The sequence below is a fragment of the Megascapheus bottae genome, chromosome 26 (genome assembly GCF_031878675.1).
Source record: "Megascapheus bottae isolate mThoBot1 chromosome 26, mThoBot2.hap1, whole genome shotgun sequence".
Lineage (NCBI taxonomy): Eukaryota > Metazoa > Chordata > Mammalia > Rodentia > Geomyidae > Megascapheus > Megascapheus bottae.
In genome coordinates, this window is record NC_143534.1 from 20,880,078 (window position 1) to 20,904,623 (window position 24,546).

The 24,546-nt window shown below is 37.4% G+C and overlaps 1 protein-coding gene across 3 annotated transcripts in view; it reads right to left on the minus strand.

The window, feature by feature from the left end:
* Mpp7 (MAGUK p55 scaffold protein 7) overlaps window positions 1-24,546 on the minus strand; it is a 188,184-nt gene that overhangs the window by 60,573 nt on the left and 103,065 nt on the right. For all 3 annotated transcript variants that reach the window (XM_090319105.1, XM_090319103.1, XM_090319102.1), the window contains exons 6-11: window positions 14,922-15,053; window positions 14,060-14,141; window positions 12,890-12,975; window positions 8,392-8,466; window positions 7,982-8,181; window positions 7,203-7,267 (exon numbers count right to left, since the gene is read on the minus strand). In XM_090319105.1, the coding sequence (XP_090175231.1) occupies window positions 7,203-7,267; window positions 7,982-8,181; window positions 8,392-8,466; window positions 12,890-12,975; window positions 14,060-14,141; window positions 14,922-15,053 (640 nt within the window). The remainder of the gene's footprint in view (window positions 1-7,202; window positions 7,268-7,981; window positions 8,182-8,391; window positions 8,467-12,889; window positions 12,976-14,059; window positions 14,142-14,921; window positions 15,054-24,546) is intronic.

The following is a 24,546-nucleotide window of genomic DNA, read 5'->3' on the forward strand; positions in this document are numbered from 1 at the left end:
TACACACATTTATAATACTTCCAAAAACTCACACATATCAAAACAAGTGACCAGAAAACAAAGATTAGATTATGTGATATAGATTAGCCAAACCAAACATCTACACATGCTAGAAGTAAAATAAACAGTGCTTAAGACTGATCACTGTGAAATCTCATGCAGTCTGCTATTACATAGCAAATATTTTTGATTAAACTAATATGATAATTTGAGTACTGAACCCGTGATTAAAAACTCAGTTTCATGGTGGTAATATGGTATAAACCATGTCAAAAAAGAACAAAAATACTTAAAAACACCAGCAACCAACCCATAAGAAAGATAAGCACTAATATCTACTAATGTATATTTCATTATATATAAAGTTTATAATATATAATGAATATCATATATGTTTATCATACAATATACAATGTAATATACATTATATATAATTTATATGATATATACAAACTGCCACCAACCATGCTAACAGAAACACAAAATGTTTAACACTGGAGTACAAGCAGGACAGAGGAGAGTCCAGGAACACAAAGAGACACATTTGCAGTGTACACTGGGGACTTATAAGACCTCCCAGTAGAAGACGATGAACTGTACACAGCAGAAGCTAAGCGGGACAAGTGAAGCACATACTTGTGACGAGTGGAACGACATATCCGTCTAGGCTGGTGCACGACGACTGACACGAGCACAGACATAGCTGCTTCCTAAACACCTCTTCCCCCTACTGCATTGTCCCCTAAAACAGTTCAATGACCACAGATCAACCTCCGAGCCAACTCTTTCTTACGTGCATGGCACTAGACCACCCCCTCCTCCCAAGACCAAATCAGAACCTTGCAAACTGGAAGAGTCTATCCTGCGCTACCCTATCAGGCAGAGAACATAATTTACTGAACAAGTACAGACATCTCAACCATCTCACTATAGGGAAATTAAGCGTGAACTTCACCACTTAGTTTCACAGACACCCTGAGCCCGAGAATCCAACTCACAGCGTTAGTATGTATTACGGTGTTTGAATCTGGAATAACCTCTAAAGGCACACAGTCACACTACAAGTAATGGAAGAAACCTTTAAGAGGGAGCTTAGTTGTGGGAGGGCCTGGGGATATGGCCTTGGGTCTAGAATGGAAGTCTCCTCTTCCTCCTTTTTGAATCCTAGCCTTGATGTGAACATCTTTGTTCCACTGTGAACTCACAAGCCCAAATAAAACTTCCCACCGCACGTGTTGTTAAAGTAACAGAAAGCTGACTTAACACAGAGAACAAAGAATCTTATGGTTTTATGTTTGTATGTGCTGGTACTGAGACTTGAACTCTAGGTCTGGGTTCTGTCTTCTAGTGTTGTTTTTTGTTTTTTTTCACTCTGGGCTGGTAGTCTACCACTTGAGCCACAGCTCCACTTCTGGCTTTGGTGGTTAATTGGAAATAAAGAGGCTCATGGACTTTCCTGCCTATGCTGGCTTTGAACCACAATTCTCATATCTCAGCATTACAAATATAAGCCTCAGGCACCCATCTCTTATTGGTATTTTTTTTAATACCTGTTTCTCTTCACAACTTCCCACCAGCATCAAGAAAATGTTTGGCAACGTTTTACCCATAGCATAATTAGAGCAACACATGCAGACTCTGTTTCAGAACTAACTCTGTGTATGAAAACACTAAATGTTTTTTTCCAAGTCTTTCCATTTCTTACCAGTGAGGCAATGCCACTCTTTCTGACGGAAGCATAGAATTCCACTGTGAATAAATACCACATTATATTAAGTGAAGCAAGCCAGAGCCAAAGAAATATAGGCTCCATGGTTTTCCTCATTTGTAATTATTATTATATGTCTAGGATAGTTCTAGCAGAGGCTCACAATAATTCAATAGCTATAGACATATGGCCATATAAAATGATGCTAATCGAAATGAACTCCAAGATATAGAGTTCAGTTATTTTCAGTTTTTGTTTTTCAAACTATGTGAAGTTATTTCTTTTTTCCCCTTTGGTTTATCCCTGGTAGTCACTGTTTTTTTTTTTTTTTTTTTTTTAATTTTGGTACCCTGTACCCTGTATATACACTTATCTGATTAGGGGAAGACAAGGAGAAATAACAAAATGGTGAGACAAAGGACCAAGGCTGAACTTATACAACATACAACAGCAATGGTCACAAGACATTATGTTGAAAATGAACTTTACAATTGGGGGGGGGGAGAAGTTGGGTAACAATGTTTGACAAGAAATGTAGTTACTACCTTACTTATGTAACTGTATCCCCTCTGTACATCACTTTTATAATAAAATTAAATAAAAATACTACATGTTTATTAAAGATGACAGAAGGAAAGAGTATACTTGACTTGAAATGCTCTATTATAGAGTCCAACCATGAGTTATTCCTAAATGGAAGACTTTCACCTTAAAGGATTAATATCATGTGCCACAAATACATTCTTTTACTCATTGTCTGCCTTGTTCTAATGGACATTCATCATCTGCAGTTAGATTTTATTCACAAAATAGTCACAATTGGTTAAAACAAATTCAAAAATACTGTTTTTTGCTGTATTTCTGCTTTTTATGTCTCATAACAGGAATTTTACAAGAAGGATTTTATTAGAGAAAATATCAGATTACTATTATTCAATCTGCTAGGTTAGAATACTTGGATAACTAAGAAAGGAAATAATAATAGCACTGAAATATTCTGTTGTAAAATAAGGTATGTAAACAAGTTTTCTTGTTCATCTTTTCTGAAGGCTCTTACAAGGTGGATTTAAATTACATTGTATCATTGTGAGCCAGTGACTCATACCAGTAATCCTAGCCACGCAGGACTTTGAGATCTGAGGATCATGGTTCAAAGCCAGCTCTAGCAGAAATGTCTGAGACTCTTATCTCTACTTAAGCAGAAAAAAGCCAGAAATAGAGCTGTGGTTCAAGTGACACAGAGCCAGTCTTGAGAGAAAAAGCTAAAGGAACTGTACCTAGGCGCTAATTTCAAGCCCAAGTACTAGCACAAAAAAATAAAATAAAATAAAATAAAACAACTACCACCTATTAAAGTACATTCATGTTTGTATAATTAAGAAGTCAATTTTTAACTCACATAATTTGTGTATACTTCAACAGAAAAAGAGCAAACAATATCTCCAATAAAGAAATCCATATTTCTTTCTTAAAGGCAAGGTGATACTCTATGTTTTATATAGGCAGACTACAAAAATTTTAGGGTACTTTAAATTATACTGACATACGGAATGCAAGCTGCCAACTTTCCATCATGAAAAACTACTCCTACATGCTACTTGAGACTTAAGGTTTGCTTTTACCCATTTCCAGAACACTGATGCTGGCTCTTTCATGCAATAATCCCAAAGCTAGTTGTATCAACCAAAATCTATCAGACATCTAGGTCTGTTCTTCTGTATTATTCATACAAATCCATTACGTGAAAACCATGTAAGATGACAGAGGGAAGGAAAACACATTTCTATTACAGTTTTTCATTGGATAAGTAGTTATTCCAAAATAGAAGGGGGATGGAGAAAAGGAGAAGAATCTTAATATCATTTTGAAGATTTAAAAATATTTTGGCATATTGTTACAATATTTCACCTGGTTATCAGATATATTGTATATATGTGTACTTGGTTATTTGATATTGGATAGGGAAGGGGGGAAAACAAGATGAGGGGCAGGGGTGGGGGGAGGGAAATGGGGACCAAGACATGAAAAAGGATATTAATATATGTGAAGTAATGCACCTTCTATCTGGTAAATATAATGTAACCCTTCTATTAATTACAATAAAAAATGAGGAAAAAACAAAACAAAACAAAAAAATATTTTGGGACCAGGAGTTTGGCCTAGTGGTAGAATGCTTGCCTAGCATGCATGAAGACCCAGGTTTGATTCCTTGGTACCACATACAGAGAAAAAGCCAGAAATGGTGTTGTGGCTCAAGTAAAATAGCTCTTGCCTTGAGAAAACCCAAGGGTCCTGAGTCCAAGCCCCAAGACTGGGAAAAATTTAAACATATATATATATATATGTGTGTGTGTGTGTATATATATATATCTGACACTGATGGTTCACAATTGTAATCCTAGCTACTCAGGAGACTGAGATAAGAGGATCAGGGTTCAAAACCAGCCCAGGTAGAAAGGCCCCTGAGACTCTTTTATAATACAGTGAACTACTAAAAAAAATGCTGGAAATGGAGCTGTGACTCAGGTGGTAGAACACACAGAATATGTTCCACATTTTCATGTTCAGGAATGCTTTATTTTAAAAAGCACATTATTTTGTTTGAGATACCTATCATTTGGACAGCAGCCTTCTTAAAGGTGAGTAATAACCAAGTACAAAAAATTAATATTACATAAGGATCAAATCCTAAAGAGGATATGATTATCATGATGCTGGCTCTGATTAACCTTGGAGCCAGGAATCAGAACTCTTCCACAAATATAAACACATAGATGGCCAGACTAAAATATGCCATTCCTTTCTGTCTTTATGTTAGTATTTATACAACCTCTATATTACACTCAGCTTCATGAACTTTTGTCCCCATAAAACCTCCAGTCATAATGACATACTTATAAATCAAATAAAGAATAAAATCTTAGTCATATAAGTAACCACATAGTGACAAAAGATAATCGGTTAGACCACTAGCACAACGATGTTCACTGTAGCACTATTTAACAGAGCAAAAGATATGGAACCAACCTAAATACCCCTCAGTTGATGACTAGATCAACAAGATGTGGTATTTATACACAATGGAATTCTATGCTGCCATCAGAAAGAACGACATCGCCCCATTTGTTAGGAAATGGAAAGACTTAGAAAAAATCATAGTAAGTGAAGTAAGCCAGACCCAAAGGAACATAGGCTCAATGGTTTCCCTCATTTGTCATAATTAGTAGAAACTTTGGACTCTCCTAGCAGAGGTTTACAATAGAACAAAACCTAGATACATAAGACCATATAGGATGAGGCTAAATGAAAGGACCTCCAAGATATAGAAACAAGAGCCATATAAGCTGTGACTCTTGTTTTTAATGTACTATGTTATCGCTCATCTCTTTTGTTGTCCCTTGGTTATCTCATATGGTTACAGTATCTTACCTTGTTATCTGATATATTGTATATATGTTTCTTTGAAATAGGATAGGGAAGGCGGGAAAACAAGATGAGGGGAAGGGGTAGGGGGAGAGAAATGGGGACAAAAACATGAGAATGATTGTTAAGTAATGCACCTTCTATCTGGCAAATATAATGTAACCCTTCTATTAATTATAATAAAAATTATATATATATATATTTAAAAAAATAATTGGTTAGAACAGATGCTGGTAGCTCACATCTGTAATCCTAGCTACCCAGGAGGCTGTCACCTGGGGATTGTTGTTTGAAGTCAACCTGGACAAAAAAAGTTTGGGAGACACCATCTCCAACTAACCAGCAAAAAGCTGGAAGTGGAGACAAGCTCAAGTGGTGGAGCGCCAACCGTAAGTGAAAAAAGTCAAGTAAAAGTATGAGGCAATTGTCAAAGACGCCATTATAGAGACGTTTTGCATTTGCTCATGCATGTGAGTATGGACACATACATGCACACAAACACAAGAACACACATACACACATAGACACACACAGGCACCTATGTCATGCCATGGTTCATACACATCTAAATCAAGTATAGCTGGGGAGAACTACTAAAAAGCAAATTGAAACAAATGAAATTTCACAATTATATCCAATTATAAACCTCCAAAATGTCATGATTCAAACAAGATCAGTACAGATTCAGACTGGAGTGCAGCCATATTTCTGGTATTTTTCAATGGCATGCTCTATTCCAAGGAACTGCATATATCAGAACTGCACAAGCCCCTTTCCCCTCCAGGGCCAGATCCCTCCCAAAAGCAATTCAGGGGGTGTCTGAAAGTTCCTTTCCGCTGAGCTGCAGCCAATGGAAAAGTCGGTATACTTAGAAACAATGCCACATTAAACTTTAAGCATGTTGATGTCTTAGAATGCCACGTGCATTATGACAAGTGCTTTTTCCTTCTGCCCAGACTTAAGTAGCAAGAACAAGCAGGCTTTTGAGTCAGTGTTCCACTTAAGTATTTGCTTGCTGTGAGATTTATACTTGGCTGCACTTTGGCTCTCTCACTATGCGATTCTTGGGCTATAAGCTTCTACAAACTGACAGAAATAACAGGAGATGTGAAGAACACAATACTAAAAACAGATGTTGATGTAAAATTCCAGGGCCAATTATTTATTCATTTTGCTTTTTAATGTACGATTTTGAGGCTTCAAATAAAACAATTTTTAAAAATTCATAAAACACCCCAAACCAGGAAACATTTAGGGGTGTTGAAACAGAAATTTATGAGATAGAGACAGGAGTGGGCAAGAGGTAAGAAGCTGAGAGAAGGGTAAGTTGAACAAAAACAAAAATCCCCCTCTACCCACACTGTTTGCAGTTCTTCATTGCCTTCTTTCTATCCTGATTTACATTTAATTTTGGTTGGTGATAACAGGGAAGATAAAGGTCAGTTACTATGACTGATGGACATAAAAAAAGTTAAGTAGGCCAGGCATTCTAGCTGTAATCCTAGCTCCTCAAGAGGCTATCTGAGGCTGAGGGCTCAAAATCAACCCAGATAGCACATGTGCTCATGCGCGCGCGCGCACGCACACACACACGCGCACACACACACACACACACACACACACACACACACACACACACACACACACAGCATCGCTGTTCTTATGTGTAAATGCTTTTGTACCCAGGAAAGTAGTAGATATTTTTACCTTCATTCTTTCCCAAGAAATAACTTATCCAAAGCCATCCAAAGCTCTTGGCTTTGGACGAAGGAAAAAGGTATATTCTAGGTTAAATTTAATAAATATCTAAATTTAGAAATTAATGAGAGTTGTGGTTACTACTTTTTCCTCCCTAAAGAATGGACTATTATTTATTCTAAACAAATCTTTTCTTCCAAAGATTCATAAGAATATTCCTATTGTGAATATCTTCTGAGTTTGCTTCTGGAGAAATAATGCTCTTAAAAGTTACTGCAAGAGAATATGACTCCTTCTTCCATGAACACCTGCTTTAATAGTCAAATACAAACAGCAGGATTTGGTTATCCTACATTCTGATGAACAAACTTACATGATTTCCTGTTGGAAACTTTCAAGGGCTGAACTGGTATTTCTGGTCGTCTCAGAGCCAATCTCCTGGAGAAAGAAAAGATCAACATGTCTATCAATTTTTTCAGCACAGTTTCAAGGTGAATGTAACACTAAAATATTAAAAAATCTTAAGGGGAAAAGTCTTGAAGGAGGGGGGACAATTAATCTGTTTAAATGAAGAAACAAATCTTCCAACTGAGCAAATTTTTCTTTTAATGCCAGTGCTTGAGCTTGAACCCAGGCTCTGTGTGCTGTTCTTTAGCTTTTCCCACTCAACCCCAGGCACTCTCCTACTTGAGCCACCGTTCTATTTCTCGCTTTTGGTAGAGAAAAACAGTCTCGTGAACTTTGCTGTCTGGGCTGGCTTTAGTATCTGGCTGGCTCATATCTCAGCCTGCTGAGCAGCCAGGGACCAGGCATGAGCTATCAGTATCTGCCTCCAACTTACAAATGTTTGTATGGGAGCTCTGTTCCTACTAAAATGACTTATTTTTTTTCCTACCTTTCACCTCAACCTGGGTTCTGATATTTAATACACCATTTTTCCGATTGCTTCGTAACAATAAACTAAGATGACCTGGTGGTACTATTATTGTTTTTAATTATGCTTTCTACTTTAGACAAAACGAAAATCCAAACCCCAGGGATAATGATTTCTAAAGTAGGGTTTTAGAGCTCAATGAATCCCAGTCATGCTAGACCAATATTCTGCAGAGAACAAAAAGCCACTTGAGGGAAGGTCCATCATTCGCAGCTCACCTCTCCTGGAAGGGCTTGGAAGGGATCAGGCCCGCTCTGGGGTTGGCACCATGACCTTCATGCTTTGCCTGCCACCATGTCGCATCGTCCTGGCTCATAATCTGAAGAATATCTCCCTTCTTGAAGGAAAGCCCAGCTTCCTTACATGGGATCGCCTTGTCCTCATTAGGGTTATAGTCAAAAAGCGCTTTGATAAACATCTAGAAGCAGATTTTGTTGAAGAAAGAGAAATAGAAAAAAATGAAAATGGTCTATATTCTTACAAGTCAGATTTAAGAAATAATGATGTAAAAACTAGAATATTAAATGAAATTCTGGGGACAAAGTGGTACATAGTAAATGAAAAAAAAATTTGTTTCCCTGCACACCCTTCCCCCCCCACACACAAATACTTTTAAACAGTGACTAACCTTGCCTTCTCTAGATGGTGTCTCTTCTTTGATGCTGGGAATTATTTTAAATGTAATGGCTCCCTGAGACTGAGCCTGGGAACAGAAAAAATAATCAATTTTTTTTAAGTGGAGCCAAAGAAAAATAAAAGAAGGTGAAAGTTAAATATATCTAAGAATTTACGAGACTGCAATTACTATGGTTAGATCAAACAAAGAAACCTGGTGCAGAAGTTCCAATAATGTGACAAAGGTCTAAAGTTTTTCAAGTTAAAAACTACTAACCACTATATTCATGTTTTTTTTAACTTTCTGTATATTTTTAAGATACAAATGAATCATGCTCATTCATGTCAAGTTAACAAAATTACAAAATCTGAACAGTGCCTTAAATAAACAAAATGGTAAAGTGACTAGAATAAGGCCCCCAAATCAGGCTATTACATGTAATTATCAGTATCCATGGTTTTAGAAATAAAAATCCTTTATAGTCAGTACTATAGCTATACAGATAGGATTCCTTTAATAGTAATGTCCACTGGGAAAAAATAACAAAAGAATATTGATGTCTATTATATTATGGCTGATGATTATAAACATTAGACTCCGAAGATTTTTAAAAAGACAATATAAATTCTAATTAAATTAAAAGAAACAGCCACGTCTATGCTTGCAGACTATCTCAGACAAGTCAAGTCTGTCTTTTATATGCACTCATGTCATTTTCTACTTGTGTCACTTTCTTAGCACTGGTCATGGATACGATTATGCAATTATTCCTCAATATGTCATCCCTGTAAACTGCAAGCTTATTCATCCATATGACAGAATATTAGGAAGTAGTCACAAAGCTCATTCTTGACACACAGTTACTAAAATACCTGGTACTGAGTGAAAAGAGTTAACTAAGTGGAAATCAAGAAAAGAGGGAAAGAGTCAGAAGGCAAGACAAGCAGACAGGAAGGAAGGAGGCTGAAGGAAGAAGAACTATACTGTCAGTTCAGTGTCAAGCTGGTAAATGAGAACTCCATTTTAAAAATCAAATTTCACTTTGCCAGCCTGCACTTTCTGAAAGCTTAATTAGAAAATGTCACCTCCAGTGAGCTGCTATCCACTCATAAAAGCAGATGCAGCTGGACACAGCCACTTCATTAACATGGGGTTGAAATAGCGCAGTAACACAGTTGATGAAAGAGTAACTTACTTGGAAGTGGCAACATCATTAATATGAAATGCCATATTGTTGTTCTTATCATAAGTGAATTCATAAATTTTAAGAATTCATCTAATACTAAATGAATTCCATAGGTAGACAATGCAAAATCTTCTCTATAATTAGCTCAGCTTTCTAGGTGCATAGTTTCTCAAGTGTGAGTTTACAACAGTGTTATCAGGGGTTCAAAGAAAGTATGTTTAGACATACTTTTCTTAAAAATTAAAAATGTTGAACTAAAATGTAGACAGTTTTTTGGGTTTTTTTGTTTTTGTTTTTTTTTTTTGCCAGTCCTGGGCTTGAGCTCAGGGCCTGAGCACTGTCCTTGGACTTTCTCAAGGCTAGAGCTCTACCACTTGAGCCTCAGCACCACTTCTGGCTTTTTTCTATGTATGTGGTACCGAGGAATCGAACCCGGGTCTTCATGCATGCTAGGCAAGCACTTTAACCACTAGGCCAAACTCCCGGCCCCTAAAATGTAGACAGTTTTATATACTATTTATTTTATAGCTCCAATTTTGCTTTTGCCAAGAGTAGTACTGTCCTCTAAGTAAATTGTTAGTATAGTCATGAGTTAATAATGGTAATCTTATAAGGGATAGAACAGGAATGTGTGAAGTCACTTTGATAGTATCTTGTCTTAGGGTTGGGGGAAAGGCAGTAGACGGGGATTTAATTCTGGATCAAGAACTGGATCACTCAAACATATGACATAATTTCATTCTTTATGGCTGAATACTACTTCCTGTCATATATATATACAACATTTTATTTATTTACTCATCAATTGATGGGTACTTAAACTGATTGATTGTAAGTAGTACAACATAACATGCAGGGATCTCTATTATTTATGGACTCACCATTTGGGGGGATATATGATAACCAGAGGTCAAAGAGGATCATACAGTAGTTCTACTTTCAGTATTTTGAGGAGCCTCTCTACTCATTTCCACCACCAATGTACAAGGGTCCCTTTCCCTCCATCTTCGTGAGAATTTATTAGTGACTGTTTCCTATCTAACATCCTAACCAAGGTCTCAATGTGGTTTGGACTTGCATTTCCTTTATGGCTACTGATGTTAACATTTTTCTATCTATTGATTAGCAATATGCACTTCTTCTTTGATAAGTGTTCAATTCATTTACTCACTTTTTAATTGGGCCATTTTTCTTAAATTTTTGAATTCTATACAAATTTTCCATAGTAAGTTATTGTCAGATGAATAGCTGGCAAAGATACTCTCTTATTCTGTAAGCCGTTTCTTCATTATGGCCATTGTTTCCTTCGCTGTACAGAAGCTTTTTAATCTGTTGGAATGCTATTCGTCAATTGCGGCTCTGATTTCTTGAGTGTCCTGGAGCACTTTCATCAGAAACACATTGCCCATGCCTATATCTGCATGTGCTTTCCTACAGTAGTGTCCAAGCTTCAGTCTTTCATCCACGTTGAGTTGATTTTTGTACATTATGAGAAAAGAATTTTTTTCAGATTTCTGTATGAAAATATCCGGTTTTCCTAATGCCATTTGTCAAACATGCTGGTCTTCCTCTTCCATATGTTTTTAGCACCTTTGGTCAAGATCACTGGCTGTGGTTGGGTAGGTTGATTTCTATTCTATTCTATCCCATTGGTCTATATATCTGTGTTTGCATAAGTGTCATGTTTGTTTTATTACAATGGCTCTGTAGTACAATTTAAAGTCAGGTATTATAGTATCTCCAATATTTCTCTTTTTGTTCAAGATTGATTTGGTAATCTGAGAACTTTTGTGCTTCCAAATGAACTTTGGGCTTTTTTTTTCTATTTCTCTGAAGAATGTCACTGGATTTTGATCGATATCACATTGAATTAGAAAGCTTTTAAGCTGGATGCCAGTAAGATGATACCTGTAATCTTGGCTAATCAGAGGCTGAGATCTGAGGATTGCAGTGAGAAGCAAGCCTGGCCAAGAAAATCTATGGGACTCTGATCACAAATTAACCACCAAAAAGATAAGTGGAGCTCATGTGGTAGAGTGCTAGTCTTGAGCAAAAATATTCAGGGACAATATCCAGGCCCTGAGTTCAAGCCCCAGGACCAATACCAAAATGGAAAGAACAAAAGAAAGAAAGAGAGAGAGAGAGAGAGAGAGAGAGAGAAAGAGAGAGAGAGAGAGATATGGAGGGAGGGAGGGAGGGAGGGAGGGAGGGAGGGAGGGAGGGAGGGAGGGAGGGAGAGAGAGGGAGAGAGAGAGAGAGAGAGGGAGAGAGAGAGAGAGAGAGAGAGAGAGAGAGAGAGAGAGAGAGAGAGAGAGAAGAAGAAAGGAAGGCAGGCTGGCTTTTATATCCCTATATATTTATTCTTTTTTTGGCATTTAGTTTCTTTATTTCTTCTTTTTTATATTTTTATTGTAATTAATAAAAGGGTTACATGATATTTGCCAGATAGAAGGTGCATTAATTCACATGCATTGATACCTTTTCACATGTCTTGGTACCCTTTACCCTCCCCCCACCGCCCCCCTCCCCCATCTTGGTTTTTCCCCCTTCCCTATCAAAGTTCAAATAACCAAATACAAATAAATTCAATATATCAGATAACAAAGTGAGGTACTGTAACAATATGAGATACCCAAGGGACAGCAAAGGAGATGAGAGATAACATAGTACATTAAGGACAACAATCATTCGTTATATGGCTTTTGTTTCAGTATCCTGGAGGTCCTTTCAATTAGCTTCATACTATATTGATATATTTATTCTTATTCAGGTACTCTACCACTTGCACCATGCCTCCAACCCAAGACATCCAATCTTTCAGATATCCCATTTTCATTTTCAGATACTCAGGTCCAATTTTCATTGTAGCTTTACATTTTCAGGGAAAAAAGGGACTATTCTCCATTTTGTCCTTACAAACTAATGTTGATTGAATAAATATTACCCAGATCTAGAACAACTTTAAGTCTCCTCACATCTACTATGACTATTTTTATATCTAAAATTTCCAGCATTCAGTACAGCTATGTGAACAGGAAGAGGGGAGATGATACATTAACAAAAGCACAATCTATTAATAACTACATTCCTTACCTACATCATTTCCTTTAATCCTCAAAAATGCATTAAATTCTTATTTTATTCTGTAAACAAAATCCTGGGACACAAGCAAACCCCAAATCAGGATGAAGAACTAGACTATAAAATCTAAGGACTAGACTATAAAATCTAAATCCCATACATTTCATGCCAAATCTGAAGGACCAGAAACACTACGATCTCATTTAATTTTCACTGCAGTTGTAATATAAATTTACATCTTACCAAGATCTGAATTATTTCCTCAGGTCTCTTGTCCTCCACTGGTATCCCATTTACCTCCCTCAGCTCATCACCAACACGAATAAGACCTGAAAAATACAAATTCACTCTGCACATCACTTTAAAAGTTTTTTTAAATACAAATTCAAAAAATCTGTATACAAAAAATCTGCATACAGAAAATCTGTATGTAAAAAGAAACTGCAATTTGTGATTGTTTCCATAATCAAAGCATCATTAGTTTCCTTAATAGTCTGAGGATAGAAAACGCAACTTTCAGACTTCTTGGGTTTCCGACTCTGCACCTGTGGCAGTGAATCAATAATGCCTGGCAAAACACAGTACCAGAATCTTTATCTAGAAATGCACATTATTGATACTTTGCAAAATAAATTATAATATGTTTTAAAGCTGCAAAGCTGCATGGTCTTACCAGTAATTTTTTTTGGTCAGTTACAGGGCTTGAATTCTGGGTCTGGGCACTGTCCCTAAGCTCCTCAGCTCAAGGCTAGCGCTCTGCCCCTTGAGCTACAACACCACTTCCAGTTTTCTGGTGTTTAATTGGAGATATAAGTCTCATGAACATTTTGTGCCCAGGCAGGCTTTGACCCACGATCCTCAGATCTCAGCCTCCTGAATAGCTAGGATTACAGGCGTGAACCACCAGTGCACAGCTTACCCGTATTTTTAAAATCAGAAACACTGGCACACCTAGGTACAGATGGTTTATATAATCGTATCTACTCAGGAAGCTGAGAGCTAAGGACAGAAGTTAGCATGAACAGAAAAGTCTGTGAAACTATGATCACCAATTAGCCAGAAAAAAAAAAAAAGCTGTAAGTAGAGCTGTGGCTCAAGTGAAAGAGGACCAGCCTTCAGCAAAAAAAATGTCAAGTGAGAGCACAAGACCCTAAGTTTAAGCCTTAGTACTGGCACCATTAAAAAAAAAAAGAAAAAAGAATGAAAGAAACATTGAAACAGATCTTGATTCAACTTCATAATCTTGTGTACAGAATGACAAGAGATAAAAGTTAATCACTGATTTATAGAGGCTCCTGCATTCTGACAAAAAAATCATACTATTTGCCCTGTTGTACTAGAACAAAAGATTATCCTTCAAATTACGTATTGGGCCATTTACTCACCAGACAATAGGATTTGTCCATGACTTACCACTTCTGTCTGCAGCCCCTCCTCTCATGATTCGAGCCACAACAATTGCCCCAGTCTGCTCATCCTTTTTAATGGTAGCTCCCTTCCAAACAAAAGAAAACAAAACCATCACAAAAGCTTTCCTGACTAGATTTGTCCCACTGGGTTGCAGGGAATAAAGACATTCATCTAGAGAAAATAAAAACAATAACTATAAAAAATTAATGAGACAGTGGCCAGTGGCTCACACCTGTCATTCTAGCGACTCAGGAGGCTGAGATGAGAGGACCACAGGTCAAAGCCAGCCCAGGCACAGAAACCATGCTTCTCATGTACAGTTAACAGTCAGAAAACTGGAAGTGGTGCTGTGGCTCAAGTGGTAGAGAGCTAGCCTTGAGCTGAAGTGCTCAGGGACAATGCCCAGGCCCAGAGTTCAAGGCCCATGACCAACCAAAAAAAAATTAATGAAGGGCTGGGAGCAAAGCCCAATAGTAGAGTGCTTACCAAGCATGCACATACACAGAAAAAGCTGGAAATGGTGTTGTGGCTCAAGTGACAGTGTGCTAGCTTTGAGCAAAAAAGTGTCATGGACAGTGCCCTGGTCCTTAGTTTGAGCCCAAAGACTGGCAATAAAAAAAAAAAAAAAAAAAAAAAAAGAATGAAATGAGACAGGACGAGTAGAAACAGCTGGATTGAAACTGCTGGATGTTGAGGGCTTACATGACTTCACCTTAAAAAATCATGTCCTCTATATAGAAAAAGTAAAGTGTGAAGAGACAGAGGAAGTATGTGTAAAAAGAGGAACGGGTTCTATGAGGCCGTCCTATATAGACACAGCATGGTATTTACTTATATGTGAACACAAGACGCAGACAAATCTCACCAGTGGTTCTCTGTTCTTAACCAGACGGATTATTTTCACAGAGTCCTCCTCTTCATCAATATCCTCTGGCATAGGGGGCAAGACAGGATCATAATTCTTTTGGGCCACTGTATCGTGAACAGAGAGCAAAGCCTATATAACGCAAGGGTTGATAAGGAAGATATTAATAAAATACAAACCCCAGACACGTCAAAATAATATCAAAAGCCTATGATCATGTATTGATACGCTAATGGTATCTGACACTACTTGAAAAAGGACCTCTTACAGACAGGTGGAAAGTAATACCACATCAGATGGGCGCCGATGGCTCATGCTTGACATCTTAGCTACTGAGGTGGTTGAATTCTGAGTAACACAGTTCAAAGCCAGCCAGGCAGAAAAGTCCATGAGAAGCTTAACTAACTGTCAAAAAGCTGGAAGTAGAGCCGGAAGTTTTAGAGCACTAACACTGAGCAAAAAAATGCCCAGGGATAAGACCCAGGGCCTAAGTTCTAGGTCCTAAGTTATTTCTTTATTATTTTTCTCCCATCAGCAGAAAATAAAACTGATCAATGCTATTGATTCTTTTGTAGTCTCATTTTAATTTTCCATGTAATGACTAAAATAGCATTTTGTCTTATGTCTGTGGAGGTAAAACAGGAAACAATGATATAATTTCATTACAGATGAAAGAGAACATGGAATCTAGCATATGGCTAATTAGGCAAATTAGTTTGGGACTTTGCACTAACTTATTCTCTAACTAACATCACTAGAGTGACCCATAGGTTATTAAAGTCAGAACCCCAGAAATCATGCTTGTGATGTCCCCTCTCCTCCCAGATGCACCCCTAATGTCAAATATATAGCCTAATACACCTACTTTCAAAATACATCTCAGCTGGGCGCGGTGGCTCACATCTGTCATCCTTGCTACTCAAGATGCTGAGATCTGAGGATCCCAGTTCAAAGCCAGCCCAGGAACTAAAAATCCATGAGATTCTTATCTCCAGTTAATCTCCAGAAAGCTGGAAGTGGCACTATAGCTCAAGGACGAGGGTGGTAGCCTTGAGCTGAAGAGCTCAGGGACAATACCCAGGCCCAGAGTTCAAGTCCCGTGACTGACCCCCTCATTAAAAAAAAAAAATCTGTCTCCACTTTTCTAGGCTAATGAGACTGGAAAACCATGCCACTTGTTTTCTTAATAAAAGTTTATTGGAACGCATTCATAATTTTCATCTGTGTGTTGTCTACAGTTATTGTCATGCTACAATGCCAAGCTTAGTGGTTAACACACACACACACACACACACACACACACACACACACACACACCCCTTTTTTTTTCTTTTACTGTCTGCAGTACTAGAGTTTGAATAGAGAGCCTCCCGCTAACTAGGCAGATGTGTTACTGCTTGAACCAGTACTCTAGCCATTTGTGCTATGGTTATTTGGGGAGGGGGGGGAAGGGCGGTGAGTATGTGTTGGTTCTGGGATCCAAGCATTGAACACTGCCCTGAAATTCTTTGCTCAAGTCACAGCTCCACTTCCAGCTTTTGAGTCTTTCTGGTAGTTTATTGGAGTCTCACAAAGCTTTCCTGCCTGGACTGGCTTTGAACCACAATCCTCAGATCTCAGCCTCCTCAACACTGCACAGGCCACCCTGGACTATGACAATCATAGTTACACATCCGTCTGTGGGTGACAGAGTGTCTAGTTACTGGTTAAGATGGAGTCTTAGAAGCCACCAGTGCCCAACTTCAAATTCATCAATGTAATAGCTTTACTTTACAAATATTGTTGACCAGTAAACTTATTTTATTTTGTTTATTTATTTTTGTTGGTTGTGGGACTTGAACTCTGGGCCTGGATATCCCTGAGCTCTTTAGCTCAAGGCTACCACCCTATCCCTTGAGCCGTAGAACCACTTTTGGTTTTCTAGTAGTTAACTGAAGATAAGAATCTCACGGAATTTAGTGCTCAGGCCGGCTTTGAACCTCAATCCTCAGATCTCAGCCTCCTGAGTAGCTAGGATTTACAGGTATGAGCCACCATGCTTGGCTTAGCACCAACCTTTTTATTTGGGACAAAAAAAAGTCATTTTTGTATCTCATGTTCTTATTTTAACTGTAGTGATTTTTACTCTTCAATATACAGACTTTTCTTCCAAAAGGCAATACTTAAATAAAATTGTGTTTCCATATGCCGTAACTACCCATCACTGATGGGTTTACCTGTAGCTCCAAAAAGTCTGCAGGAAATTGAACACTGGGCCTTGTAACTCATCAGGCTCACAAGCACTCACTGTCTAGGACCCCCTGGAGTCAATGCTACATTCTAAGCATCTGTCGGCTCCACAGAATTAAGTAGCCGGCTCGTAAGGATGAGTAACACTGATTTATCCCTCCAGAAGGAAGCTTAACTTTTCCCTTTCGTAAGCTTTAATGAAGACTCATCCATCCTGCATGGTTAGACAGTGAGTAATTTTAAGTCAGTGAATGTTTTGGAAAGCTGAAAAACTATAACAAATCCTTTTATTTTGTTGCCTTAAAAAAAAATCCAAGTGAAAAAAGGGGTAACATTGTCCAAAAAAAAGAAATACACTCATCTGACTTATGAAATGGTAACCACTCTATATAACACCTTAATAATAACAATAAAATTAAAAACCCTATTTAAAAAACCCTAGACAGCACCAGTCCAGGGACATAAACTCATGGCGTGGGCACTGTCCTTGAGCTTTCTCACTCTACCACTTGAGCCATAGCACCACTTCTGGCTTCTTCTGTGTCTATGATACCGAGGAATCAAACCCAGGGCTTAGTGTATGCTAGGCAAGCTCTCTACTACTAGACCACACTCCTGGCCCTAGAATTTAAAATCTTAATAACCAGATTGAATTTTGTAGATATTGCTAAGTAGTCAGCACAGTTTTGTTGTTGTTGTTGTTGTTGTTTGTTTGTTTTGTTTTGCCAATGCTGGGGCTTGAATCAGGGCTTGGGCACTGTCCTTGGACACATTTTTGCTCAAGGCTACAACTCTGCCACTTGAGCCACTACACCACCTCTGGCTTTTTCTGTGTATGTGGTACCAAGGAATCGAATCCAGGTCTTCGTGCATGCTAGGCAAACATTCTACCACTAGGCCAAACTCCTGGCCCAGTCAGCATAGTTTTTATGCAGCAGCTGGTCAATTTGTTTCTTTAGAAATCTTTGAACTATTACATAATGACAAATTCTCTACATCATTAGAGACCCAAGGGCAGGAAGCTGTAGGAAAGAAGTATCAGCACTCTTCAGAAGCAACAGATGGCTAACAAGAGAAATGAACAGGATCCCATGTTTATATTATTCCAAATTAAGCAACAGGAAGGAAAAAATCTAAAAGCCATATGAATATACAGAAGTATCTCATAGGAAGAGTTTTTAAGACTATAATGGAACAAGAATTCCAAACATTTAACAGTTTCCACTGATTTCAATTTACTCTTTGCTGAGAACCCCCATATTGTAAATACAGTGTGTCTACTAGAGACAGAGGTAAGATTGATTTATCCAGGGCTGGGAGTTTGGCCTAGTGGGAGAGTGCTTGCCCAGCATGCACAAAGACCCAGGTTCTATTCCTCAGTACCACATATATAGAAAAAAAGCCAAAAGTGGTGCTGAAGCTCAAGTGGTAGAGCTCTAGCCTTGAGAAAGTCCAAGGAGAGTGCTCAGGCCCTGAGCTCAAGCCCAGGACTGGCAAAAAAAAAAGATTGATTTAACCATCAGTAAGAAAAACAAAGTAGTATTCTTTACTGATTATACAACACACACACACACACACACACACACACACACACACACACACACTAATTAAATGTCTGCTTTAGTTTTTGGCTAACAAGGATTTTTGGTTCTTTTTCATTTTTTCCAGTATTTATTTTATTATAATAGGATAAAGAAAGGAGAAATGGGGAAAACATGCAGAAATACTTTTGGTAGAAGATGGAGATTAAGACCTGGGCCCCTATCTGTAGCCTTCAGACTTTCTGAGCTGAAACAGGTGGAAGGTTCTGAGATTTAATTTCTATAGCACTGAAAACAGTAAGTACTAGGGTTTCATTGTGATTCCAGAGATAACCCATGAAGGTGTTTGACAAAAAAGCTTGCTCATGCTATAGTTAATTGTAATGTTTATCTTATTTTTGCCATACTCACAATTGCATTGTAATTGTATTTAATTACATGCAAATTAGAACATGACCACATTTAAATTTTTTAATTTGTCATTTTTTTCATATATTTTTATTGTAATAGAAAGGTTACATGATATTTGCCAGATAGAAGGTGCATTACTTCACATACATTGATAACCTTTTTGTCATTTTTTCATATATTTTTATTGTAATTAATAGAAAGGTTACATGATATTTGCCAGATAGAAGGTGCATTAATTCACATACATTGATACCCTTTCTCATGTCTTGATCCCCATTTCCCTCCCCTCACCCCCACCCGTCATCTTGTTTTCCCTCCTTCCCTATCCTATTGCAAATAACCAAATACAAATATATGCGATATATCAGGTAATAAAGTGAGATACTATAACAATATGAGATAACCAAGGGACAGCAAAAGAGAAGAGAGATAACATAATATATTAAGGACAACAATCATTCATTATATGGCTTTTGTTTCTATATCCTAGAGGTCCTTTCATTTAGCGTCATACTATATGGTCTTATGTATCAAGGTTTTGCTCTATTGCAAATCTCTGCGAGGAGAGCCCAAGGTTTCTACTGATTATGACAAATGAGGGAAACCATTGAGCCTAAGTTCCTTTGAGTCTGGCTTCTTCACTTAATATGATTTTTTCTAAGTTTTTCCATTTCCTAACAAATGGGGCGATGTCATTCTTTCTGACAGCAGCATAGAATTCCATTGTGTACAAATACCACATCTTGTTGATCCACTCATCAACTGTGGGACATCTAGGTTGGCTCCATATTTTTGCTATGGTAAATAGTGCTGCAATGAACATTGTTGTGCTAGTGGATTTAGTATGTCCTTGTTTCTGGATGATTGGGTAAATGCCAGATAGAAGGTACATTACTTCACATACATTGATACTTTTTTTGTTAATTTCTAAAAAATAAGAAAATACTAATAGAGCTGGAGGTGGTTCAACAATAACTGTTTTAATTTTAACTTTTTAAATTTTATTTTATTGTACCTGCCTTGCAAAAGCAAGGTCCCAAGTTCAAGCTCTAGTAATGGCATCAATCGATCAATAAAATAAACTCAGCAAATTAAAATAAGTCAGACTGGGAAGGAATCAAAATTCACTACATATCAAGAAGTTAATGTCAGTGCCAACAGGACATAAGCATATTTACCCTTAAATGCTTTTATAATTCACCAAATGCAAAATCTATAGGTACTCAGTTGAAAAATCAAACAGGAAAAAATAAACAAAAATAATCCAAAGGAAGATATAGACAAAAATACATATAAAAACAGAACTGATAAATAAAATAAAGACATAGCTACTTTATTTTTAGGTACTGAGTGAAAAGCTAAAATCCATTATGTACCAAAAGCAAATAGAGATGGTATTTACATTAGCAGTATGGAGAAATAGAACTGAATTTTGGGTATTAATCAAGTAAGAGAAAAATGCATAATATTCTTCTGATATATCTGAAAGCAATGTTATACTTTCCAGAAAAATTAATTTTAAGACATCCAGAAAGGTCTGAATTACGATAAAATGCATAACTTCAAACAAAACTATAAAACCTGCTAAATCCCCCATCTCTACATGGATCCAGAACCAGATGTCAGTGTATTTGGTTTTTGTTATTTATACTATTCCAACACATAGAAAAACATGAAACTAGTCCCAATTCCTTTCATTTATGAAACATGTGCTACTAAGTTCACCCCAAATTCTTGAGCTCACAAGATCTTCCTGCCTCAGGATAAATTAAACAGATAATATGCTGACCTGAAGAGCAATCTGCAATAGACCAAAATGTTAAAAAAATTATAAAGTAGTACATCCTATGATCCTGTCTATATAGGAAAATACATATTTAATACTGATCTATACCTTACTGAGGACAAGCAAGAGAAATTACCCCTCTAGGTGTGTGAATGCACAGTTTAGGGAAAAAACTGAGATTTCAGCATATTAAGACACTTACCCAAACTATAAACCAGTGCAGGCTCTGGTTTCTACTTTCTCTGTGATTTGAATTAGAAATATAATCGATTCATTTTTGTGAATGTTTGTCAAAGGTAAATTAAAATGCAACTAATAAACTTCATGTCTTACTAAGGACAAATATAAATTATTTCATTTAATACTCCTAATTTTAGTCACAGATTATCTTTTTTTCCTTTTGATATCAGTACTGAGGCTTAAATTTGGCCTGGATACTGTCCAGGAACTTTTTTTTGCTCAAAGCTGGTACTACAGCACTTGAACGACAGCTCCACTTCCAACTTTTTGGTGGTTAATTGGAGATAAGAATCTAACAGGAATTCCCCTTGTACTGCCAGGAGAATTGGTACCCTGATCCTCAGATCTCAACTTTCTGAGAAGCCTGGACACTGACTCACTTTTATCAGTATCTGTGCTTATCTGAGCTTGCAAATACTTCTCTATGAAGTGATCATATAACTATTTTCTATATACTACACATATGCATATATATCTATATGTGTGCATCTGTACATATGTGTATATGTGCCCACACACATTGATTTTCTGTTTTTGATGTGCTAGGTATCAAACCCTGGCACTCATACATCCTAGGCAAGTGTACTTCCTTTGACTTATACACCCAGCCCTGCTAATATTTTTATAGTTCAATTCTTTACACTTAAAGTTTCATATACTTGAAATTCATTCCTGTTGCTATTTTTCCCCAAGTAATAAGTAGCCAGCTACTCTCACATATGTGTTCACATTATGCCTCAAAATGGACCCACATCTCTCCTCCTTCAACAAGGCCACCATCATGCCCCCCTTGAATTATATCCACTAAATCCAAACTGGCATTCCTCCAGTCAACATTCCTCCCATCCTCTACCACTCTCCACCGGGGGAAACAAACTGCTCTGTAGCCCATTTAGAGGTAGGTAATCGTGTCGCTTCTATAATTAAATTCCTCCAAACTCTTTTCACTACACTTAGGATGAAATCCAAACTTCTACCATGCTCACAACTAGAGTTACCATATAATTTATCATCAGACTAAGACAACCACTGAAAGAAAAAGAAAGGCTATTCACAATAATGCTGGACAAGCTCTGCTCAAAATTCCAGTGACCGTGACCTGCTTCAAACTGTGGCTCCTTTTTCTTCCACAGACAACCAGTGACAATGAACTTACTCCATCTCTTGAAATTTTATTCCTTTTAAGTCTCTGTGAGACGTCACCTGCTATTCACATTACCTAAAAAACATATTCTTCATATATCATTCCCATTCCCTTCCCTTAGTTACCTCAAACTCCACCTTCAGGTCTGAACTCAAAGCCTATAACTTTCAAAGTATGGTTTCAGCACTCTTCCTATGTGTTCTACTTAATTTATATGTGATCCCTTCGCCAGCAATTCTTTTATCATCTGTAGAAATCTTAATTAAATCTAATTAATCAGGGAGAAAACTAAAGCCATTCCCTCTAAAATCAGGAATAAGACAAGGATGCCCACTCTCTTCACTCCTCTTTAACACAGTATTAGAATTCCTAGCCAGAGCAATAAGGCAAGAAGCAAGCATAAAGGGAATCCAAATAGAGAAAGAGGAAGTGAAACTTTCCCTCTTTGCAGATGACATGATTCTGTATTTAAACAACCCTATAGACTCCACGCCCAAGCTCCTTGAGCTGATTCAAAACTTTGGCCAGGTAGCAGGGTATAAATTAACCCTCAAAAATCAACGGCCTTCCTATATGCCAACAATGAGAGGAACGAGGCAACAATCAGGAAAGCAACTCCTTTTGCAATAGCCTCAAAGAAAACAAAGTACCTAGGAATTAACTTAACTAAGAATGTAAAGGACCTTTTTGATGAAACCTTTAAAACCCTGAAGAAGGAAATTGAAGCAGAACTGAGGAAATGGAAAAACCTCCCATGCTCCTGGATTGGATGGAATTAACATCGTGAAAATGGCAATCTTGCCAAGGGCTATCTACAAATTCAATGCAATACCCATCAATACCCCAATGTCATTCTTTAAAGAAATAGAAGAGGCAATCCAAAATTTCATATGGATGATAAAAGACCCTGTATAGCAAAAACAATTTTTAGCCAGAAAGAACAGCACAGGAGGAATTTCAATACCAAACTTTAGACTTTATTACAGAGCTGTAGTGACCAAAACAGCTGGGTACTGGCACAAGAACAGGCCTGAAAACCAATGGAATAGAACTGAGGACCCAGATATTAAACCACAGACCTATGGCCACCTCATCTTTGATAAAGGAGCCAAAAAAATAGAATGAAAGAAAGACAGCCTCTTCAACAAGTGGTGCTGGCAGAACTGGTTAAGCACCTGCAGAAAACTAAAGTTGGATCCTGCTTTGTCACCCTGCACTAGGATTAACTACAAATGGATCAAAGACCTCGAGGTAAAAGCAGATACACTGAAAGCTTTACAAGAAGGAATAGGAGATACACTAGGCCTCCTTGGCACAGGTCGAAACTTTCTTAATAAGGACCAAGAAACACAACAAATCAGAGAAAGTCTAGATAAGTGGGACTGCATTAAACTGCAGAGCTTTTGTATGGCAAAGGACATAGCTAGCAAATTAACTAGAAAGCCTACAGAGTGGGAGAAGATCTTCACTAACCATACAGTGGACAAAAGCCTCATATCTAAAATATATCAACAGCTCAAAAAACTGAATCACTCCAAAACTAATCTCCAAAGAAACAACCATCCCATTAAAAAGATGGGCCAAAGACTTAAAGAGAGTCTTCTCTGAAGAAGAAACAAAAATGGCCTATGGAAGGCCCAATAGTCTCCCTCATTTGTCATAATCAGTAGAAACCTTGGGCTCTCCTCGCAGAGATTTACAATAGAACAAAATCTAGAGACATTAGGCCAAATAGTATGACACTAAATGTAAGGACCTCCAGGAGAAAGAAACAAAAGCCATATAATGAGTGACTTGTCCTTAACGTACTATGTTATCTCTCATCTCTTTTGCCATCCCTTGGTTATCTCATATTGTTACAATATTTCACCTCGTTATCTGATATATTTTATATGCGCTTAATTGGTTATTTGAAATTGGATAGGGAAGGGGGGAAATCAAGATAAGCAGGGGGGGTGGGAGTGGGAGGGAAATGGGGACCAAGACATGAGAAAGGGTATCAATGTATGTGAATTAATGCACCTTCTATCTGGTGAATATAATGTAACCCTTCTATTAATTACAATAAAAATATATGAAAAAAATGTAATCAAACCTAATTAAATAATCTAATGATCGATCATCTATAAATTGTATATACAATAGATATTGTACAAAAATAATTATCTGTCTCTAGTGACAAATTAGCAAAATCACAAAACAAACAGGAGATTAGCAGAATATGTGTATTATCTCCACACAGCCTCTGCATAATCGGTTATATATATCTGAGTG